The sequence below is a fragment of the Cynoglossus semilaevis genome, chromosome 15 (genome assembly GCF_000523025.1).
Source record: "Cynoglossus semilaevis isolate Cse_v1.0 chromosome 15, Cse_v1.0, whole genome shotgun sequence".
In the NCBI taxonomy this organism is placed as follows: domain Eukaryota; kingdom Metazoa; phylum Chordata; class Actinopteri; order Pleuronectiformes; family Cynoglossidae; genus Cynoglossus; species Cynoglossus semilaevis.
The window spans coordinates 20,022,208-20,038,675 of record NC_024321.1 but is presented as its reverse complement, the minus strand read 5'-3'; the positions used below and the strand labels follow the sequence as shown (position 1 = coordinate 20,038,675).

The 16,468-nt window shown below is 42.8% G+C and overlaps 3 protein-coding genes and 1 pseudogene across 5 annotated transcripts; 1 reads left to right on the top strand and 3 right to left on the bottom strand.

The window, feature by feature from the left end:
* The first annotated feature begins 32 nt into the window (after nt 1-32).
* LOC103391428 (ras-related protein Rab-11A pseudogene) lies at nt 33-1,524 on the top strand (annotated as a pseudogene).
* A 223-nt stretch (nt 1,525-1,747) lies between these two features.
* On the bottom strand, nt 1,748-8,153 carry abhd18 (abhydrolase domain containing 18). Of its 3 annotated transcripts, none has more exons than XM_008327687.3 (14): nt 7,998-8,153; nt 7,293-7,401; nt 6,297-6,381; nt 6,119-6,219; nt 5,884-5,959; nt 5,712-5,796; nt 5,373-5,400; nt 5,143-5,281; nt 4,640-4,729; nt 4,009-4,110; nt 3,623-3,852; nt 3,297-3,433; nt 2,927-3,089; nt 1,748-2,615 (listed from the first exon to the last, which is right to left on the bottom strand). In XM_008327687.3, the coding sequence occupies exons 2-14, from the start codon at nt 7,382-7,384 to the stop codon at nt 2,585-2,587; spliced, it is 1,359 nt and encodes a 452-aa protein (XP_008325909.1). In that variant the 5' UTR covers nt 7,385-7,401; nt 7,998-8,153; the 3' UTR covers nt 1,748-2,584. The 3 variants fall into 3 exon arrangements, with proteins under 3 accessions (XP_008325909.1, XP_008325908.1, XP_024918892.1); XM_008327686.3 differs by having other exon boundaries at nt 1,748-2,642; nt 7,998-8,152; XM_025063124.1 differs by lacking the exon at nt 7,998-8,153 and adding an exon at nt 7,942-7,979 and having other exon boundaries at nt 1,748-2,642.
* A 563-nt stretch (nt 8,154-8,716) lies between these two features.
* Nucleotides 8,717-12,712, bottom strand: igbp1 (immunoglobulin (CD79A) binding protein 1). The gene is made up of 3 exons (XM_008327690.3): nt 11,936-12,712; nt 10,818-11,147; nt 8,717-9,308 (listed from the first exon to the last, which is right to left on the bottom strand). The coding sequence occupies exons 1-3, from the start codon at nt 12,404-12,406 to the stop codon at nt 9,036-9,038; spliced, it is 1,074 nt and encodes a 357-aa protein (XP_008325912.1). The 5' UTR covers nt 12,407-12,712; the 3' UTR covers nt 8,717-9,035.
* Nucleotides 12,713-13,347: 635 nt separating this feature from the next.
* On the bottom strand, nt 13,348-16,462 carry ccdc142 (coiled-coil domain containing 142). Its single transcript, XM_017039580.2, has 9 exons — nt 16,385-16,462; nt 16,040-16,197; nt 15,798-15,950; nt 15,484-15,598; nt 15,233-15,410; nt 14,948-15,058; nt 14,723-14,823; nt 14,151-14,304; nt 13,348-13,600 (listed from the first exon to the last, which is right to left on the bottom strand). The coding sequence occupies exons 1-9, from the start codon at nt 16,449-16,451 to the stop codon at nt 13,471-13,473; spliced, it is 1,167 nt and encodes a 388-aa protein (XP_016895069.1). The 5' UTR covers nt 16,452-16,462; the 3' UTR covers nt 13,348-13,470.
* Nucleotides 16,463-16,468: the final 6 nt, after the last annotated feature.

Sequence of the window (16,468 nt, the reverse complement as noted above, 5' to 3'; positions counted from 1 at the left end):
AATGGTTCAAAGGATTTGAACATTGTGTGAAAATAATTGTTCAGGAATAAGACAATAACGAGTTCCTCAACTTTCATTAAATGCTAAATAAGAGCATTAATATCAAATGATGATCCATCCTGACATTCTCTGTCAGGCTGCTGAGCCAGTGGTGATGGGGGGTCTGGCAACATCATCCTATTTTGATAGGATATTGAATTTGTCACAGTAGTGTGGTCACATGACACTGAACCAATCCAGTGCATCTCTAGTCCCAGGGTTGTGACAGGACAGCACCTCAGCAGATAAGTCTTTGATCATGAATAAAATGTTTATCCTTTGAAGTATCAAACAAAGTTACCCTAGTGCAGTGGTAAAAATAGTCGATATTAGCAGCGATTAGGAGAATTTCAGTTGAACCATGGTCACCAGAGCTGAAGACTACGACTATCTGTTTAAAGTCGTCCTCATTGGAGATTCTGGGACAGGGAAAAGTAACCTGTTATCCCGATTCACCCGCAACGAGTTCAACCTGGAGAGTAAAGGTACCATTGGAGTGGAGTTTGCTACACGCTGCATGCAGGTGGACGGCAAGATAGTGAAGGCCCAGGTGTGGGACACGGCCGGGCAGGAGTGCTACCGGGCCATCACTTCGGTTTATTATCGTGGGGCGCTCGGTGCTCTGCTGGTCTATGATATCGCAAAATGTCTCACCTATGAGAATGTGGAGCACTGGCTGAAGGAGCTGAGGAAAAACACCAACAGCAACATTGTGGTTATGTTGGTGGGCAACAAGAGTGACCTGCGACACCTCCGTGCTGTGTCCACAGAGGAGGCCAGTGCTTTCGCCCAGAAAAATGGCTTATTTTTCCTGGAGACTTCAGCACTGGACTCCACTAACGTGGAAAGGGCTTTCCAGACAGTTCTGAGTCAGATCTACCAAATCATATCCCATAAGGAGACCACAGACTGTCAGCAGAACCACGTGTTCTCCACCAACAGTGTGGCCAGTGTACAGATGGCGCCAGCGCAGAGCAAAGTGAGAGTGCAGTGTTGTCAGAAGAATTAGCCACGCCCACTGCCTCTTAGTCTTCACACACACACACACCGTAGCTAATCTCAAATCTTTAAGGGGACAGAACCTAAACATCTGGGTCCAAACTAGGCACATGCAATATTTCTATTTTCAATAATTGATTATTCTATTTTCAATTTAAGACATTATGATCTGCATAGACTTTTGTTTACATTGACCTGAGAAAAAAAAATTAAAAACAAAACAAAACAAAACTGCATTTCTGACTCTGATAAACTCTGATTTCGTTATTTATTGCCTTGACATTTGCATTTTCTGGTGAACTTCTTGCCCTTTTCAAACGCTTGTTGAATAGAAACATCCGCGCAGAAAATACGTGTTCCTAGCACCCCCTAACGGAGAGAGGTGGAATTTATTTTCAAAAAGCGTGAACGGAATCGTGGAGCTTTTTGTCCAGTGCACGAAACTAATTTCAAATATACGTAGTAATTAGTTTGATTAGCATCAGTGGCTAATTAAAAAAATTAGTATTAAATAATCTGATAAATATTTTATTTACCTGAAAACGTGTGATATTCACAGTTAAGATTTATAAATATATATATATATATATTTAGTTTGAAAATTCTATCATTTCACAGATGTAAAAATCCACACTAAAATGAATTATTATTGTATTTATTTCATGTTGTTCTTCTTTGAAAGCCAAAAAAAAATCACTTTGAAAAGACATTTTTTACTTCAAATGTAGAAAATGGGCTGCTGTCCAGAGTCTACTTGTATTCTGTTGATTGCTCATAAAGAACACTACACACATGGAACACCAAGAGTAAAAGGCACATGTGACTCTGATCAAAGCTGAAACCAGGTTGGACTTGGCTTCGATTGTGATCCATACTAGACCGCAGAGACCTGACTACAGCCCGTCAGGTCCAAGTCATGCCGGCGAGGTGGCACTGCGAAGTTTGGCTTGGTGACAGTGGCCGTTCACAGACTCCCAAAGTTGAAGTGACTCGAACACAAATCATCCTCTGTTTGATACAAGTCAGTGTTTTAGGAAGGAGAACGTGATCTTTGTAGATGGATCAACTGTGATTTAGTTGTTGCTGTTCACTGGGTCACAACCAAAATAAAGTTAGGTTGAAGTGAGAATATTCAACCAGACTGAGCTGAGGGACAAGCCTGAGGACGGGGGGAGGGCGTGGGGGGTTACATTCTGTTTTAGACCAATTAACATTTGAAATGATGTCATTTTTGAATTGATGAATAAGATATCTGACATAGAAAACTCCAGTTTTCCCTTTGTAACTTGTTAACAGTCATTTCCCTTTTTCTGTTGGTAATTTACTGATAATGGAAAGGCAATCATTTGGCTGAGTGTGTGTGTGTGTGTGTATGTGTGTGTGTGTGTGAGATAGGAAAGCCAGAGTTTTTCCTGTTGAACAAGAGGAACCTTCATCTGACAACAGCCTGTGATTCATGTCTCAGCAGAATACTTGCTCACTACAGTTCCTCCACCGTGGTCTGTGGATGGGCCGGTCCTGGTCCTGGTCCTGGTCCAGCCTCTGACTAGTGTAGGTTGGGATATTTCAGGCAGAATCTGTTGAATGCATCATATATGGCTTGTCTGGAACAGAGTCAGAGTCTCAGTCAGAGTCACAGTCACAGACAGAGTAACAGTCAGTCTCTCACAGTCACAGAGTCCTGAAGACATGTAAAGCCTGATGATGACATTCATACTCTTTGCTAACATTTTTTTCAATTTCTAAAGTTTATAGAATATATAAACTTTAGAAATTATAGAAATAATTTCTGTATAGAAATTACAGAACGATGGACATCATTTATAGAATAAACTTTAGAAAAAGTTAAAGTTTATAAAATAACACCTGCAGTGGCTCAACGGCTCACCTGAAGACCCTCTGTTTAAACAGGTATGCACTGATGTGTCCTCCCTTCAGATATCGAACTTCACATCCAGGCCAGATCTCCTGCAAACTCAGCACCCCAGTACGAGGGACGTAAGCGTCTTCTTTGGCCTGGACCACGATGATAAGACTGGTGTCGACTGGAACTAGAACAGAACAGAACAGCACACGTGTACTGTTGATTCACCACAGACAGTTCTGTATGGACCTGAAATTCTTGGTCATCTTGATGGATGGGTGGGTGGGTGGATAGATGGATGGAGGGATGGATAGATGGATGGGTGGATGGATGGACATCGAATGACACAGCAGCTGTGTTTTTATTCCATCTGTGTTCAGTAGACCAAACGTACCAGAGAAGTTGGCCATGTGTGTGCACTCGTCCATCACTCCCTTCATGAAGCCGATGGACTCTTGATGTAAAGATGGTCGACAGCACTTGGTGAAGTCTCTCTTCTTCTCAAGTGCAGAAGTATTTACACAGCAGTTGCTAGAGAAACACAAATGATTTAATTGTGGAGCAGAAATCTAAAATTAAGCAAGTAATTTAAAAAAAAGAGTCCAAATTGATTAGAAACAGTGTTGTTTTAATTACTGTATGCTTAATTCAAACAACTTATTACATTATAATTGTATTGAATGGTTAAGAATCATGATCAGAACAAAGACGTCTCCTCACCTGGTCACAGACTCCACCTTGGTTCCAGTGGTTTTTACAGCTGATAATATATGTTCCGCTCTGTCTCCAGGACCACTCTTCTTATCAACTCCTCCTATCAGCACCTCAGGGTCAGCTTCAGATGAGGAGAACCGAGTCACTGGAGCTCTGCCAGGTCCAGACAAGCTCAGCAGATGTTCCACACAGTCCATGTTCTTAACTAGTTCTGGACCCATTTTTATGGAGTCGGCCTTGGACACAGAGACGTGAACAGGGTCATTAAAACACCACAACGTGTCAGCGGTCTGCTCATGTCAAAGCGAGCTCATTGACACACAACAATGTGTGTTAGCTTAGTTACACCATGTCCATTAACTGGATGAATATCTCAGACTGTGATGACTCACACCACAGTACTGCAGCAGCTGAATGATCTCCTCTTCATACACAGAGTTGACGGCATACTGCTGCTCCAGCTGGGCCCAGTTCACTGCTCTACTGAGAACACCCTGACACACACACACACACACACACACAATAAATGTTTGTGGCAAAATAAACCTAAACACCTAAAAGAAACCTGAAAATATTTACACAAAAAACTAAAAGTAGTAACACAATAACAATTTACAAGATCAATGTGAAAGTATTGCACAAATAGTTAAATTGCATTAAATCTGGATGCAGTATTGCACAGGTATAGTAATTGTCCATCCATCCATCCATTTTCATACGCTTATCGGGTCGCGGGGGCAGCAGTTGCCACCCAAATCGCACTGCACCGTACCAACCCCCTCCTGAACCTTCCTGCGGGTGGTGAGTCCACTGGAAGGTACCAACCACCCTAACCAGGATTTGAACTTGCCCAGGAGATGAACCCACACCAATGACAGAGACATTGCCTCTGGGCCAAAGTGCCACGATATAGTAATTAGCAGCAGTATGATACAGAGTCCTTAGTATGAGGTTGCATCAAAGGTCAGGTCACAGTCATGATTGGCTGTGTCAGTGATCCATCACAGACAGAAAGTGCTTTACCGTAGTGAAGACACTGGAGGCAGTGGACCAGGACAAACAGGGAATCAAAGGGATAGGCTTGGGCCAGTTGGTCACTGCCAGAGACGCCATCTACACACAACAACACGGCAAGACCTTGTCAAAATAAAATGACAGACATTATAAAAATCCTACAGGGCACCAACAAACAAAAATGTCCCAGAATGGAATAAAATCTTCTTCTAGTTTCAATTTACTGACTCAACACTGATGAACACAAAAATCTTCTTCATCATCTTTTTGGTGTTTATAGCAATCTAGTGAAAAGTAACCTAGTGAAAGAATGTCATTTTATGGTAGACAAATAAAACTGTCTGCAGTGAATAATTAATAGTTTGACCAATGAAGTTTTCCACCATCCTGACTATGGAGAAAGAAGGTCAACATAAACCCAGGTCACACCTACCGCCTTTTGTTATTGTTGTTAAGAGAAATGAACGTGTGTTTACTTTGATTTATTTGAACACTTTTCTGTTGATACTCACATATCCTCCCATGGAAATGCCAGTCATTCCCAGTGGCCAATATCCTTCTCTCTTCAGCCAGTGCAGTAGTGCTGTTGACTCCAGGATCAAAGCCCCGCCCATGACGAAAAGATCGGACACGTTCTTCAGACAGGAGCGACTGGAACAGACACACATCATCTACGTTCATTGTTCACCCAGGTGGCAGTAGAAACTACTGAGACGACCGACACGCTACAAGGTTGACTCACAGTTGGTCTTTGGGTTTACGGTAGCCATGTGACATTGGAGTCAAGGATTAACAGATCTGATTGTGGGGTTTTTTGGCGTGTTGGCTTTATTCAGGATGAATGTTGTGACTGATGTGCGTAAAAGTTAATGTTGTGTGTCATGAAAAAGCTACAGAGGCCGGGTGGCACTCACACCATGTGGTGTACATACTCACTGTTTAATGGCTGTTTCAGGAATTTGGATTACAAAGAAAAGTGTAAAACACCGCACTAACCACCAAATGAAGCAAACAATGAAGCTGCGTAGACAAATATCAGACAGAAGAACCATCACTGCAGGCATTTAACAAAAAAGGATATAATAAGGGTTCTCCAGGATCAACGAAGCCATTCCTGCCTCTTTGATCATTGGTCGAGCCATCAGGGTCCGCCGACGCCAGAAGAACTGCACACACACACACACACACACACGCACACTATTCAATGACGTCACAAACAGATAAGATGTCAGGTACCAGTTCAAATGTCTTACATGGTCTCCAGTCCCAGCCAAATGAATACATACTGGTCTGTCCTTCTGCCATCGCTTAGGAACTAAAAACTGGAATCTGCAAAAACACAAACACACAGAAACATGATGAGATTAGGAAGGGTTTTAATCAAAAGTTGCAAAACCAAGCAAGTAAAGGTTACAAAATGAATGAATTATTGGTATCCTGTTGTCAGACCAGTAAAATCAGATAAGCTGCTGTAACAGTCATGCTCACCTGGCTTTGACAGCCTCTGGGGGCAGGATTCCAGGAACAAAGTGCTCCAGAGGAGAGATGAAGTAGCCTTCATGGATGTGACAGTCAGAGTGCTCCTCTGTCTGGACACAGGGGTGGAAAATACTCACATACCATGTAAAGTGTCATGTGTATAAATGTGATGAGATGTGTGAATTACCTTGTTGATGTAGACTGGATAGTCCTGGGACACCAGGGTCTTACACTGGTCCCTGTCTCCAATGATCTTTCTGAACTCAAAGATCCTTAAAAAGACATGTCCACCACAGCCTCAGTTATCACTTTAATTACACTCGGCGTTCAACAACAAAGAAAGGAAATGCAGCGACAGCAATTATTGAAATATGTCAATGAAACACCTGCTTTTATCTCACCCTTTTCTCCATTAACCACATAAATAATGTGATTAAGAAAATATTGTTATAAACATTAGTTACCTTTTAACAGACAAAACATGCTGCATTATCGACATATATTAAGGTGGTCACGTGGATTATTTAGTTGAATCAGGAAAACCCTTGTGTGTGTGTTTTGTTTTGTTTTTTTCCTTTCTTGTAAAACTTTGAAATAAAATGATGGTTGAAACCATCAAGTACAGCTACATCTTAGACCAGGAGGCACCTGGTAGCCCCCTGTGGACTACCAGAGGTGCCTGCAGAGTATGTTCTAAAAAAGAAACCAGTCAATGAGAGGGTCAACACTGGTACAGTTACTGTGCTGTTTGAATCAGTTACACTTGAATAATAGTCAACTAAGATAAGATAAGACTTTATTCATCCCACACTGAGGAATTTCATTCATTACAGCAGCAGCGTATACAATAGTATAAGCGTATAGTAGTAAAAGTACCAGCAGAGTCCCACAGTGTCAAACAGAGGGAGCAGTTCCTACCGTCTGAGGTCTTCACCCCATAATCTTGTAGATTACTGTAGATTACATTGTTCTGGGAGTCTGTATCAAACACGTAGCTATTTGAATTACTAAGTAGCCTTACAGAAGCTCACAGTTTCAAAAAGGTTGGTGACCCCAATGTTTGACCAACACGCAGACATGAGCAAAAATACAGATAAAAAACGGTTGTTATAAAGATATTTACGCCCACGCAACACGTGACATGTTCTTGCAGCTCAAACATGAAATGATAAAAACTTCCTACCGTTTGAGGTCTTCTGGTTTGCCCCAACCCCCGATAAAGAGTTTGCTGAGGAGCAGTCTTCTGTAGAACACATCCAGCCGGCTCACACCCATGGACCAATAACAGGCATCTTCACACAAAACAAACACACGTCACTGACAATTATCAACCAGTGTACAAACAACTTGAACATAACAGTAACACATTCTAGATTCGCATTTCTGTTTGGAAATGAATTTGTCCGGCTTGGCTCGTCTACACTATATTAGAACTGTCTTTATCTTCCCTAATATACAATTCGACTCCCCCAGTGACGAAGGTCACGTTCGACACGTCACATTCCTTTGTCAGTCCTCACAACATGTCATTCACCACGTGAACCGTATTGGCAGAGGTAAGGCGCAGACAGATTCAACTAGACCTGAATAGGGAGCCGTCGCTTTACACAGACCGTGGTTGGCTGAGCAGTAGCAACGAGGACATTAAGGACAAGTGGAAGAAGTGGCCTATAGGAATAACGATATCACTACAACAATTAAACACGGCCTTTTTGAAGTATTTCGATCCACTGACAAGCCACTACTGTAAAGACTAGTCTGCCACAGACTCCAGTGTTGTCCAAAGTTTAACTTCAGTTAGCGTTAGCTACATTAGCTAAGCGTCCATTCACCTTTGCAGCTCTCACATAAACCGACATCGACGGACGAACAGAGTCTGGAACTTTACCTCACACTGGTCCGGACGACTTTTATCGTGCTTTGGACTGGACACCAGAGTTTACCACCTGCAACCGTGCAGCTCACACACAGAATGTTAGTCAAGTTGCCCCCACGTTGTGCCACGAGACTTCCGGCAAAGCCGCTGCAGTAAAAGCATTGTCACTGGGCCTATTACATATTTGTTGTTTCTAACAATAATCACATTAAAACGTTTATTTAAAAAAGCTTAACTATTCTCTGGTCGTGTTAACAATATTTACGGCTTTATCCATTGTTAGTAAACAGGAAAAAAAATAAAACGTTTTTATAATACTTAACTAAAATCAAAATTGCCGCATATATCGAAGACAAGTGTTCCTGAAGTCTGGTCTCCATATACTGTGAAAACCCCAGTGATGATTGTTCACACAGGACGGGGGTTGTACTGGTCATACACATGGAGTGTACGACACAAACCATGATCCCTGATAACAAGAATTGTCTTTATCCACTAGGCCAGTGTTGATTGGTTTATTCATTATCTGATGCTGAACGATATTTTGTTTTGAAAAACGTTAGTGTCTACGACTCACACTTATGTGTGATACATACATATATGTGATGATGTTTGGCTCAGTCACGTGTCTTTCCTACCTTCTTAAAAGGTTCTTCTCCGGCCGCTACCACCTAATACATTACCACTAAATTGAGTAAAAAGTGTGACAGTCAAAGAAAAGACAGTTGTGATTTGTCAGTGCACATGATTTGAAAGTCTTTATTGTCCAGTGACATTAGCAGTCATCATGACACCGCTTCATTCAGTCCAGCCAAACACACAACTGTAATAAACAAACAACATCAACGAGCGCTGTGCTGCCAATGACTCATGACATGACATGGACCTTCACTGTAGTGTTGACCTGCACACAGTCGGACTGATTGACATACAGCTCAAATGAAGCTGCATCTTTCCTTCTCATCACATTTATGTGATGCCCCGTGGCATGACTGGAGTAAAAACAAAAACAGAAGAAGTTTGATGGGACGGACACACTTGAGGGGTCAGTCAGCCCATGTTGTGACGGTTTCCGTAACCCCTGCGATGATTGTCTTTCCAGTCATCCCAGTTTCTGGCCTTCATCAAAGACTCCTCATCGTCTTGTTCAACTTTTTCCTCTTTTTCTTCTTCTTCCCTGTCCTTGGCATCAGTGTCGCTCTCAGGGGCAACCCTCCTGGGTATCCCCTGGTCAGGCAGTGCTCCGTGCTTCTGGTGCTGTTCATACCAGTCATCGACTGTCATGGTAGGAAGGCTAGGGTAACCAGCTCCAAAAACACGAGCCTGTGGGCAAAAAACAACAAAAACATTCTGTCAAACATGGTGGCTCACTTTCATGACTTGGTACATGCCAAATATGAGAGGAGCATTTAAGTCCAATCAAAGCATCACTAAACAAAAATACTTGATGTTTTAAATTGCTGTACTCTTGGGGCGTAACCACGGTACCGTGCTAGAGGGACCACCTGATCCTGATCTAGGTCCTGATCTACGTTGTACTGCACAGTAATTTTAGCCTTTGTCACAAATTGAAGATTTTGTCCCACTTTTTCATTACTTAATTGAAAATAAACTCTTTCCTGTGCCTGGCCGTCTGTGGGCAGCCTATCAGTGCAGTCCACACCAACAATAGGACACTTCATGGAAGAGGGGGTAACTGACAGGCTGTCAATCAAACTGCCAATTTGCAGCAATCGCACACACTTTAGCACCTGAAATTGTAGAGCGCCCAGTTGTTTTGATACTATGAAGGTGCCATGCTGAAAAAATAGAAGACGCCACCTTTTGGCTGAGACCGGTGGGTGGTGATTCTGAACCAGCGTCTTTTCTGTCGAACATGGTCGTGAATTTGATGGGAAACGACACGTGAGTCTCACACAGGAAGTACACAACAGAAAACATCCAAATGACACTGAGTTGGATCAAATGACTGCAGTAGAAGTTACCAGTGATATGAATGCAGTGCAGTATGAACATTCATATTAGTCAACTGACTGCAGAAAACCTCAAATCTCCAGAGAGACCGAGGTCAAGGGTCACATAATGCATCGATAAATATGTTACACTGCAGCATGTGTGTACTTTTCAGGTTTAGGTTATGTCTTGGGTATAGGTTTTGTTGGTTTGTGGAGGTAAAAGGCGAGATCCATGTCTGTTAGTTGGTAAAAATAAATAAATAAATAAAGAGTTAGCTTCGAATGGTTGCGGCTGTCCCTCATTGTCGCACTCAAACCTGCTACTTGTCCTGATTTTTGTCAGTTTAAAGGAGGTCACCCAATACCGTGCCCAAGCACATTTGGCCCCTAATGTCAGGATTCTATGCCTAGTGTGAGTGCAAGTGTATTGGCCTGGCACGGCATGGTTGGAAAGGGTGGGTCATAGTACCATATACAATTTTTAAAACCTATTGTGTTTTCTGCTGCTTGGCAAAAGTCTTTGTTTGCACACAGCACGGTTGACTGCAAATTGCCGCATCATGCAGTCAATGAATGTGGACACTGATGTGTGCTGATTATTTTGAAGATCGTTCAAAAAGAACAAGCCAGTCATTGCAGCTGTTGTTGTCAGATTCACTCTCTATCGCGCTGCTATAACTGTGTATAAACACTAGTCACTGACGTATGTAGGAGGCAACAGGGCTTCAGCATATCCTTCAGATTAATGTGAGTTTGGGTCAGCAGGGGACAGGTGAGTTGGGGTATTTGGGCTTCAACACAATACGATCAACTAGCCTTAGTTTCAGCGCACTTTTAGACTTTATTTTGCAAATAAATTCTCCATTCACAAACTCACTTGAACAGCATTCTTGGTGAGGATGAATGGTTTCATGGGGGGTCTGGCTGGCTGGGAGGGCCTGGCTGCACCCTCCTTCAGAGCATCCATATTCTTCAGTATCTCCATCTCCTGGTCGATGCTCTCAATTTCCTCCAAACACAAAGAGATCCATCGCCGAATATTCAGAAGGTAAAAATCCCGACTGACTTCATCATCGGCCTTTCCGCTCTCTATGGCTTTTCGCACATCTGACAATTTGGCCTCAAGCTCTTTCTTCTGACGGTACCTCTCAATCTTAGCTTGTCTCTGTGCTGCCATGGCAACCAGATCTGATGGCAGAGGGGCAGACTGCAACCATAAAGACATCACATTTAAGTCTATGACAATACTATTTACTCTCAACGTATGTACAAAAGTAACAACAGTTTGTTTCTCAGTTATGAGTCAATCTTAGTATTTGGTTTACAACAGCTATTGTTTGTACCAACTACATGAAAGGCTAAGAATGATCCAAAGACATTCAAAACAATCAACAGGGAAATGTAAAGTGAATGACTTCTGTACTGAAGACAAACACAACAACAGTCCACATAAAAATAGGCGTAAGTGTAGTATTTTTACCTGTTTTATTAGAAACAATCAGATAGATAGAGTTCCTTTGGGGAAATTACGGACGTCAACAAGAAAAAAAGGCAAAATTAACATGTGATAACCTGTTGAACCAGTGTGATTTTATCAAGACTGTTTCTGCTGGGTTAAAATCCGTTTTCTACGGTGGTGACATGTCTGCCAACTGGATAACAACGACTTACCTTTGCATAGCTTTAATTTATATGTTTGTTTTATTTTAACTTGTACTGTAATCTATATCAGCGCACGATAAAGATATGTAGAACTTGTAGCCGAGGCACCGGGGACACAGTTTCGCTCTTTATACCCTGGGGTGGTATATAACCACACATTAAAAACTTATTTGAGCTTATTTCACCACTATTCTAATTTAAATGACTGGAGAAGTCCATTAAGACTACAATGCGGTCTGCTGTATGGTTTGAAAAGGGTTCGCTATACCTGAAAAACTAAAACGGTTTTAGACTGGTTCCCTGCCTTAAATATCTGTCGTTAAAAAGGCTTACCTTTGACGTCGAAGATCTACTTTCAGAAAAGTCACTTATGTCTTCCTCTGCCGACGTCGGCAGCTCGAAGTGTGACACCTTATACTCCCTACATCTCTTCAGGAAGTCCATAAAATAGGCCCGTGCGGTTCGAACTAGATTCAGCCGTTTTTCTCTGCTCGTCTGTTTCATGGACAATGCTCCCAACAGAGCGGGCAGGAGGAGAAACTTTAGGTCGGTAGTAGCCACCTCCTCCAGCTCTTCGTTCCGGCTGAACAGTTCGAGCTGCGCCACCATTCTGGATGCGTCTTCTAACATCGCGATCCCCCGTTTCACTCGCACTTGGATGTGGTTAGAACCCAGCGGTTCGTTCGTACTGTCCACATCTTCAAATATCTTCCAGCCACGATCCAGTAACTCGGATAACTTAGGTGGTTCCGCCGCTGAGTAGGACGGCAGACTGTGGTCGCTGTTGTTTTCACAGTCCGCCATCTTGTATCACTGTTCCGGGTTGTGTTTTCTTCGTTTTTTTCTAACTTCAATAGTCACAGAAAACGAATTACTGCCATCACAGGGTCAAACTACCACACTGCATCTAGAAGCAAAGCTCCAAAAATTCGGGATGTGTAAAGGAAGTAAACGACTTCTTGTCGAAGTATTTCTAGCGTATTACTACATTTCTTGACCTCGTTTCCTATTATGTAGTATATTAGGCGCCTGTTGGCCTGGTGGTTGACACCAGTACATCAGCTTTTATATTTCTGGGGTTGAATCCCAAATGGTTTTTCACAGCAGCCTCCTCTATTGTGAGGCTGTGTTTGTGTCAAATCACTAAAATCTAGGTTTTATCTGCCTTTGATCCTCATGGATTGTTGCCATTTCTGTAATTTTATTAAACTGACTATGTTTTACGGCAGTTGGCAACCTTTCATTGCGTTACTACTTCTGTATTTCTCAGCTGTGTCGGCTTCCATTGTCTCGGTTGCTGCTCCTGCCCATTGTTGTAAATTACATGTTCACTGTGTGCAGTTGTCTGACTTCCCTAGAAATAAATCTTCCCTCTGGAGACACACACACACACACTGTTTCCTCTGACAGCCTGTTGAGCACAAACTACAGGATAATAATTTAGGTAGGTAATTCAAGTGTAAAGCAGTCCTCCATTCCTACAAATTCTACAAACAGTTAACTCATCCATTTTGTTATTATTACTGATGTAATTAATTATATAAATATTTATTCATTTTACTGTAAAATCACAGCATTAACTTGATGGTCATACTTTTTTATTTCAGTCGAGTTGAAATGATAGGACATTAATCACTTTGTTAAAAATAAAAATATATTTTGAGGAAATGTTTAAAAAAAGTATATAGTACAAATAATTATTAAAGTTCATTTGCAAATAAAAAAACAAATACATATAATTTACCTTTTTTTTTTTCAAAATGAGGTACATCTTAGTTTCAGAAAAAATATTCAGTACATTCTACATTCATACCAACAGAAAAGTTCCCCTTCAGCCACTGAGTGAGTGTGTGAGTGAGTGTGTGTCCTCACATTTCTGCAGGGTGTGTGTTCAGGTTTGAATTAAAGAGACGCCGGAACCTCTGCATCCTCCACCGATGATCACTGCTGCTCATCCTCAGGTCCAGCCACTGCTGCTGAGCAGCATCCAGTGTGAGACTACACACACACAGGCGCGCACGCGCACACACACACACACACACACACACACAGCTTTATTTGCTAGGCCACAACTGTCCAACACACGTCAATGACTGTTTCCATCTGAATCTGTGTTCATTCTTCAACAGCTACTGGTAATGTATATATATACCAGTGGCTGTATATATATATATATACATACTGTAAATATATACATATATGTATGTATATATGTATATATACATATATCATTTATATATATTTTTTTAACATATATATAAACTATATATGTGTGTGTGTGTGTGTGAGTGTAACATATTTATACAGTATGTAAAACTCAGCAGATCCTTTCTAATAAGTGTATTTCTACACTGACAGACTCACTCTGCCTGTTCCGTTATACCTGTTCCTCCCTCATCACCTCCTCCATTCACTGTCAGTACAATTACCTGCTCCTTCTTACTGTGGCGTGTGTGTAACCCTAACCCCGCCCCCTTTCCTCTGTGCCTCACTTCATCCACCTTCATCTCCCCACTCTCTGACCCACTCCCTCAGTGGTAAAATGTACCTAGGGGCGAGGTAGGGTTCTCCTGGAGCTGAAGTGCCCCCCCCCTGCAGTTCAGCGGTTCTAGTGTCGCACTCCTGAGCCTCCACAGACCTGAGGTTGGTGATGCTGCTTCCTACTGCAGCATGGAGGCTGTCGGTGCTGCTGTGAGCTGGGCCTGGACAGTTACACACAGAGTTTGGAATAGTCTCTCTACAGATGCCAAAGGTCACACACAAGGTCAATCCATACAAAAACAACCAGAGTAGAACATTGAGATTTTAAATTAATTAAAGTGGTGGCTTGGTGGATAAGGTTTCAAGTTCAAGTCCGCCAGCGCTGAACATGGCACTGTGTCTCCACACACTGCTGCACCCTGCTGACTTTGGTGATAAGTTAAAAGCAGAGGTCACATTTGGTTGTGTGCAATATCCAAACAGTACAGTTGTCTTTAGCAGTCTGACTGTTGAACACCAATGACATGTCAGTCATCTTTGATTCACTCTGTTTTTGTCTGGTGCTGCTGTCGCTGATACACAAATACTCAACATAGGTACATTTGCTGCCTGAGCTACTTGTTTGTGTGTTACACTCACAGCAGCGTATGAAAGGCAGCCAGGTTCTGGAGCTCAGGTACGGTTTGGACTGAGGCTGCTGCAGCAGACACATCACTGCAGAGTCCACCTGCTGGAAGACCCTACAGTCAGAGGACAGGCATTAGACACTGTCACTGTGTCAGTGGTGACCAGAATATTTATAAATCTGCTACTATACACAGTATTTAATATTGCATAAATCAACTCTGTTCAAGGTCATGGTACCTGAGGCTGAGCAGCTGCTGGAGGAGGTCAGCTGACAGACCATACTCATGAGACTGGATCATTTCTCTGATAGTGTCAAAGTCCTGCTTCAGCTGGAGAGCACCCTGCACACTGAGGACAGAACCACATAATGACCCACTGATACATCTACAATCAGACCCAACAACCTGCCTGAGAAAATGTATTCTGCACAGTACTGTACTCCCCCCCCCCCACTGCTCCCCTTTTTGACAGTTTCTGATTGGCTCAATAAGATCGCGCGGTGTGTGTTGGATCAGAACAAACCTGAATTTGATCTTCTCTCTCAGGATGTGCTCCATCCAGGCCTCCAGGAATGCTGTGGTTGTTATACTCAGAGCCTGAACACCAGCATCATCAGACAACAGAGCAACACACTCCAACACCTGACCAATCACAGACCCAGCTGCCACAGACACATAATCGCTGCTACTGCTGGGGAAACCTGTTAACGTCACATGAATTACACACAGTAGGTGTCAGTGTTGCTGCACTGCAGTACTTTTGTGAACACTGACCTGTCCTGCGGCTGGGTCTCCAGTGTGACGAGGGGGGCATGGTCTGCTCAAAGATCTGGCCTGACTTCCTCTTGCAGTGGTTGGAGAACATGTTGAGCACCGTAGAAGAGAAGGTCTGAGACGAAGAGACAGGGACGTGAACAACAGCACAGGAACATTCATCATAATCTATAAGTTTCATAGTAACACTGGCAGTAACTCAGTCGGTGGACCACACAGGTCTGCCCACCCCCACTTGCCCTGATTTACTGTCATTAGTTCTGAACCAGCACAGACACAGTAAAGGTCCAGAAGTGCAGAAGAAGAACGGGTACCTGCAGCTGAGTCACAGCCTGGTCAAGTCTTTGAATCTGCTGTCTCAGCAGAAGATGACTGTGGTTCAGAGAGGTGGACTGGCTACAGTCTGATGATGTCATCACAACAGACTTCATCTGACAGAGCAGCATCTCTGATGACTCTCTGAGCACCTAGTGGACAAAGACAGAAGACAAGTACACAGCGTTAACCTGGAGTGGAGGGGTCGGTGGGTGTTGGGGGGTTAAAGGAGTAAACCTACTGCCAGGTCTCCCTGGGTGATGAGCAAGAACTTATTAAGGCTCCATGAGGACAGGAAGTGCTGAGACTTGGACATGACCCAGACCGTAGCTAACTGCACTGTAGCCAAGGCCAGGTCAACACTGTGTCTGTGGACAACGAGGCTGACAGGACAGGAAACTGGTGAGAGACAGAGAGACAGGTGTGAGTGAACTGAACTGCAGATCAAATATCAATTCTACAACATGTCTACTCTGCTGGTACTTTTACTACTACATGTCTACTCTGCTGGTACTTTTACTACAAACATGTCTACTCTGCTGGTACTTTTACTACTACATGTCTATCCACATCCATCCATCTTCACCTGACATCTCTGTGGATGAACAGTGGAGTTTCAGTAGAATGTGGAAAAGAAGCAGAAAGTTCTTCATGGTCGCTGACGTGACTT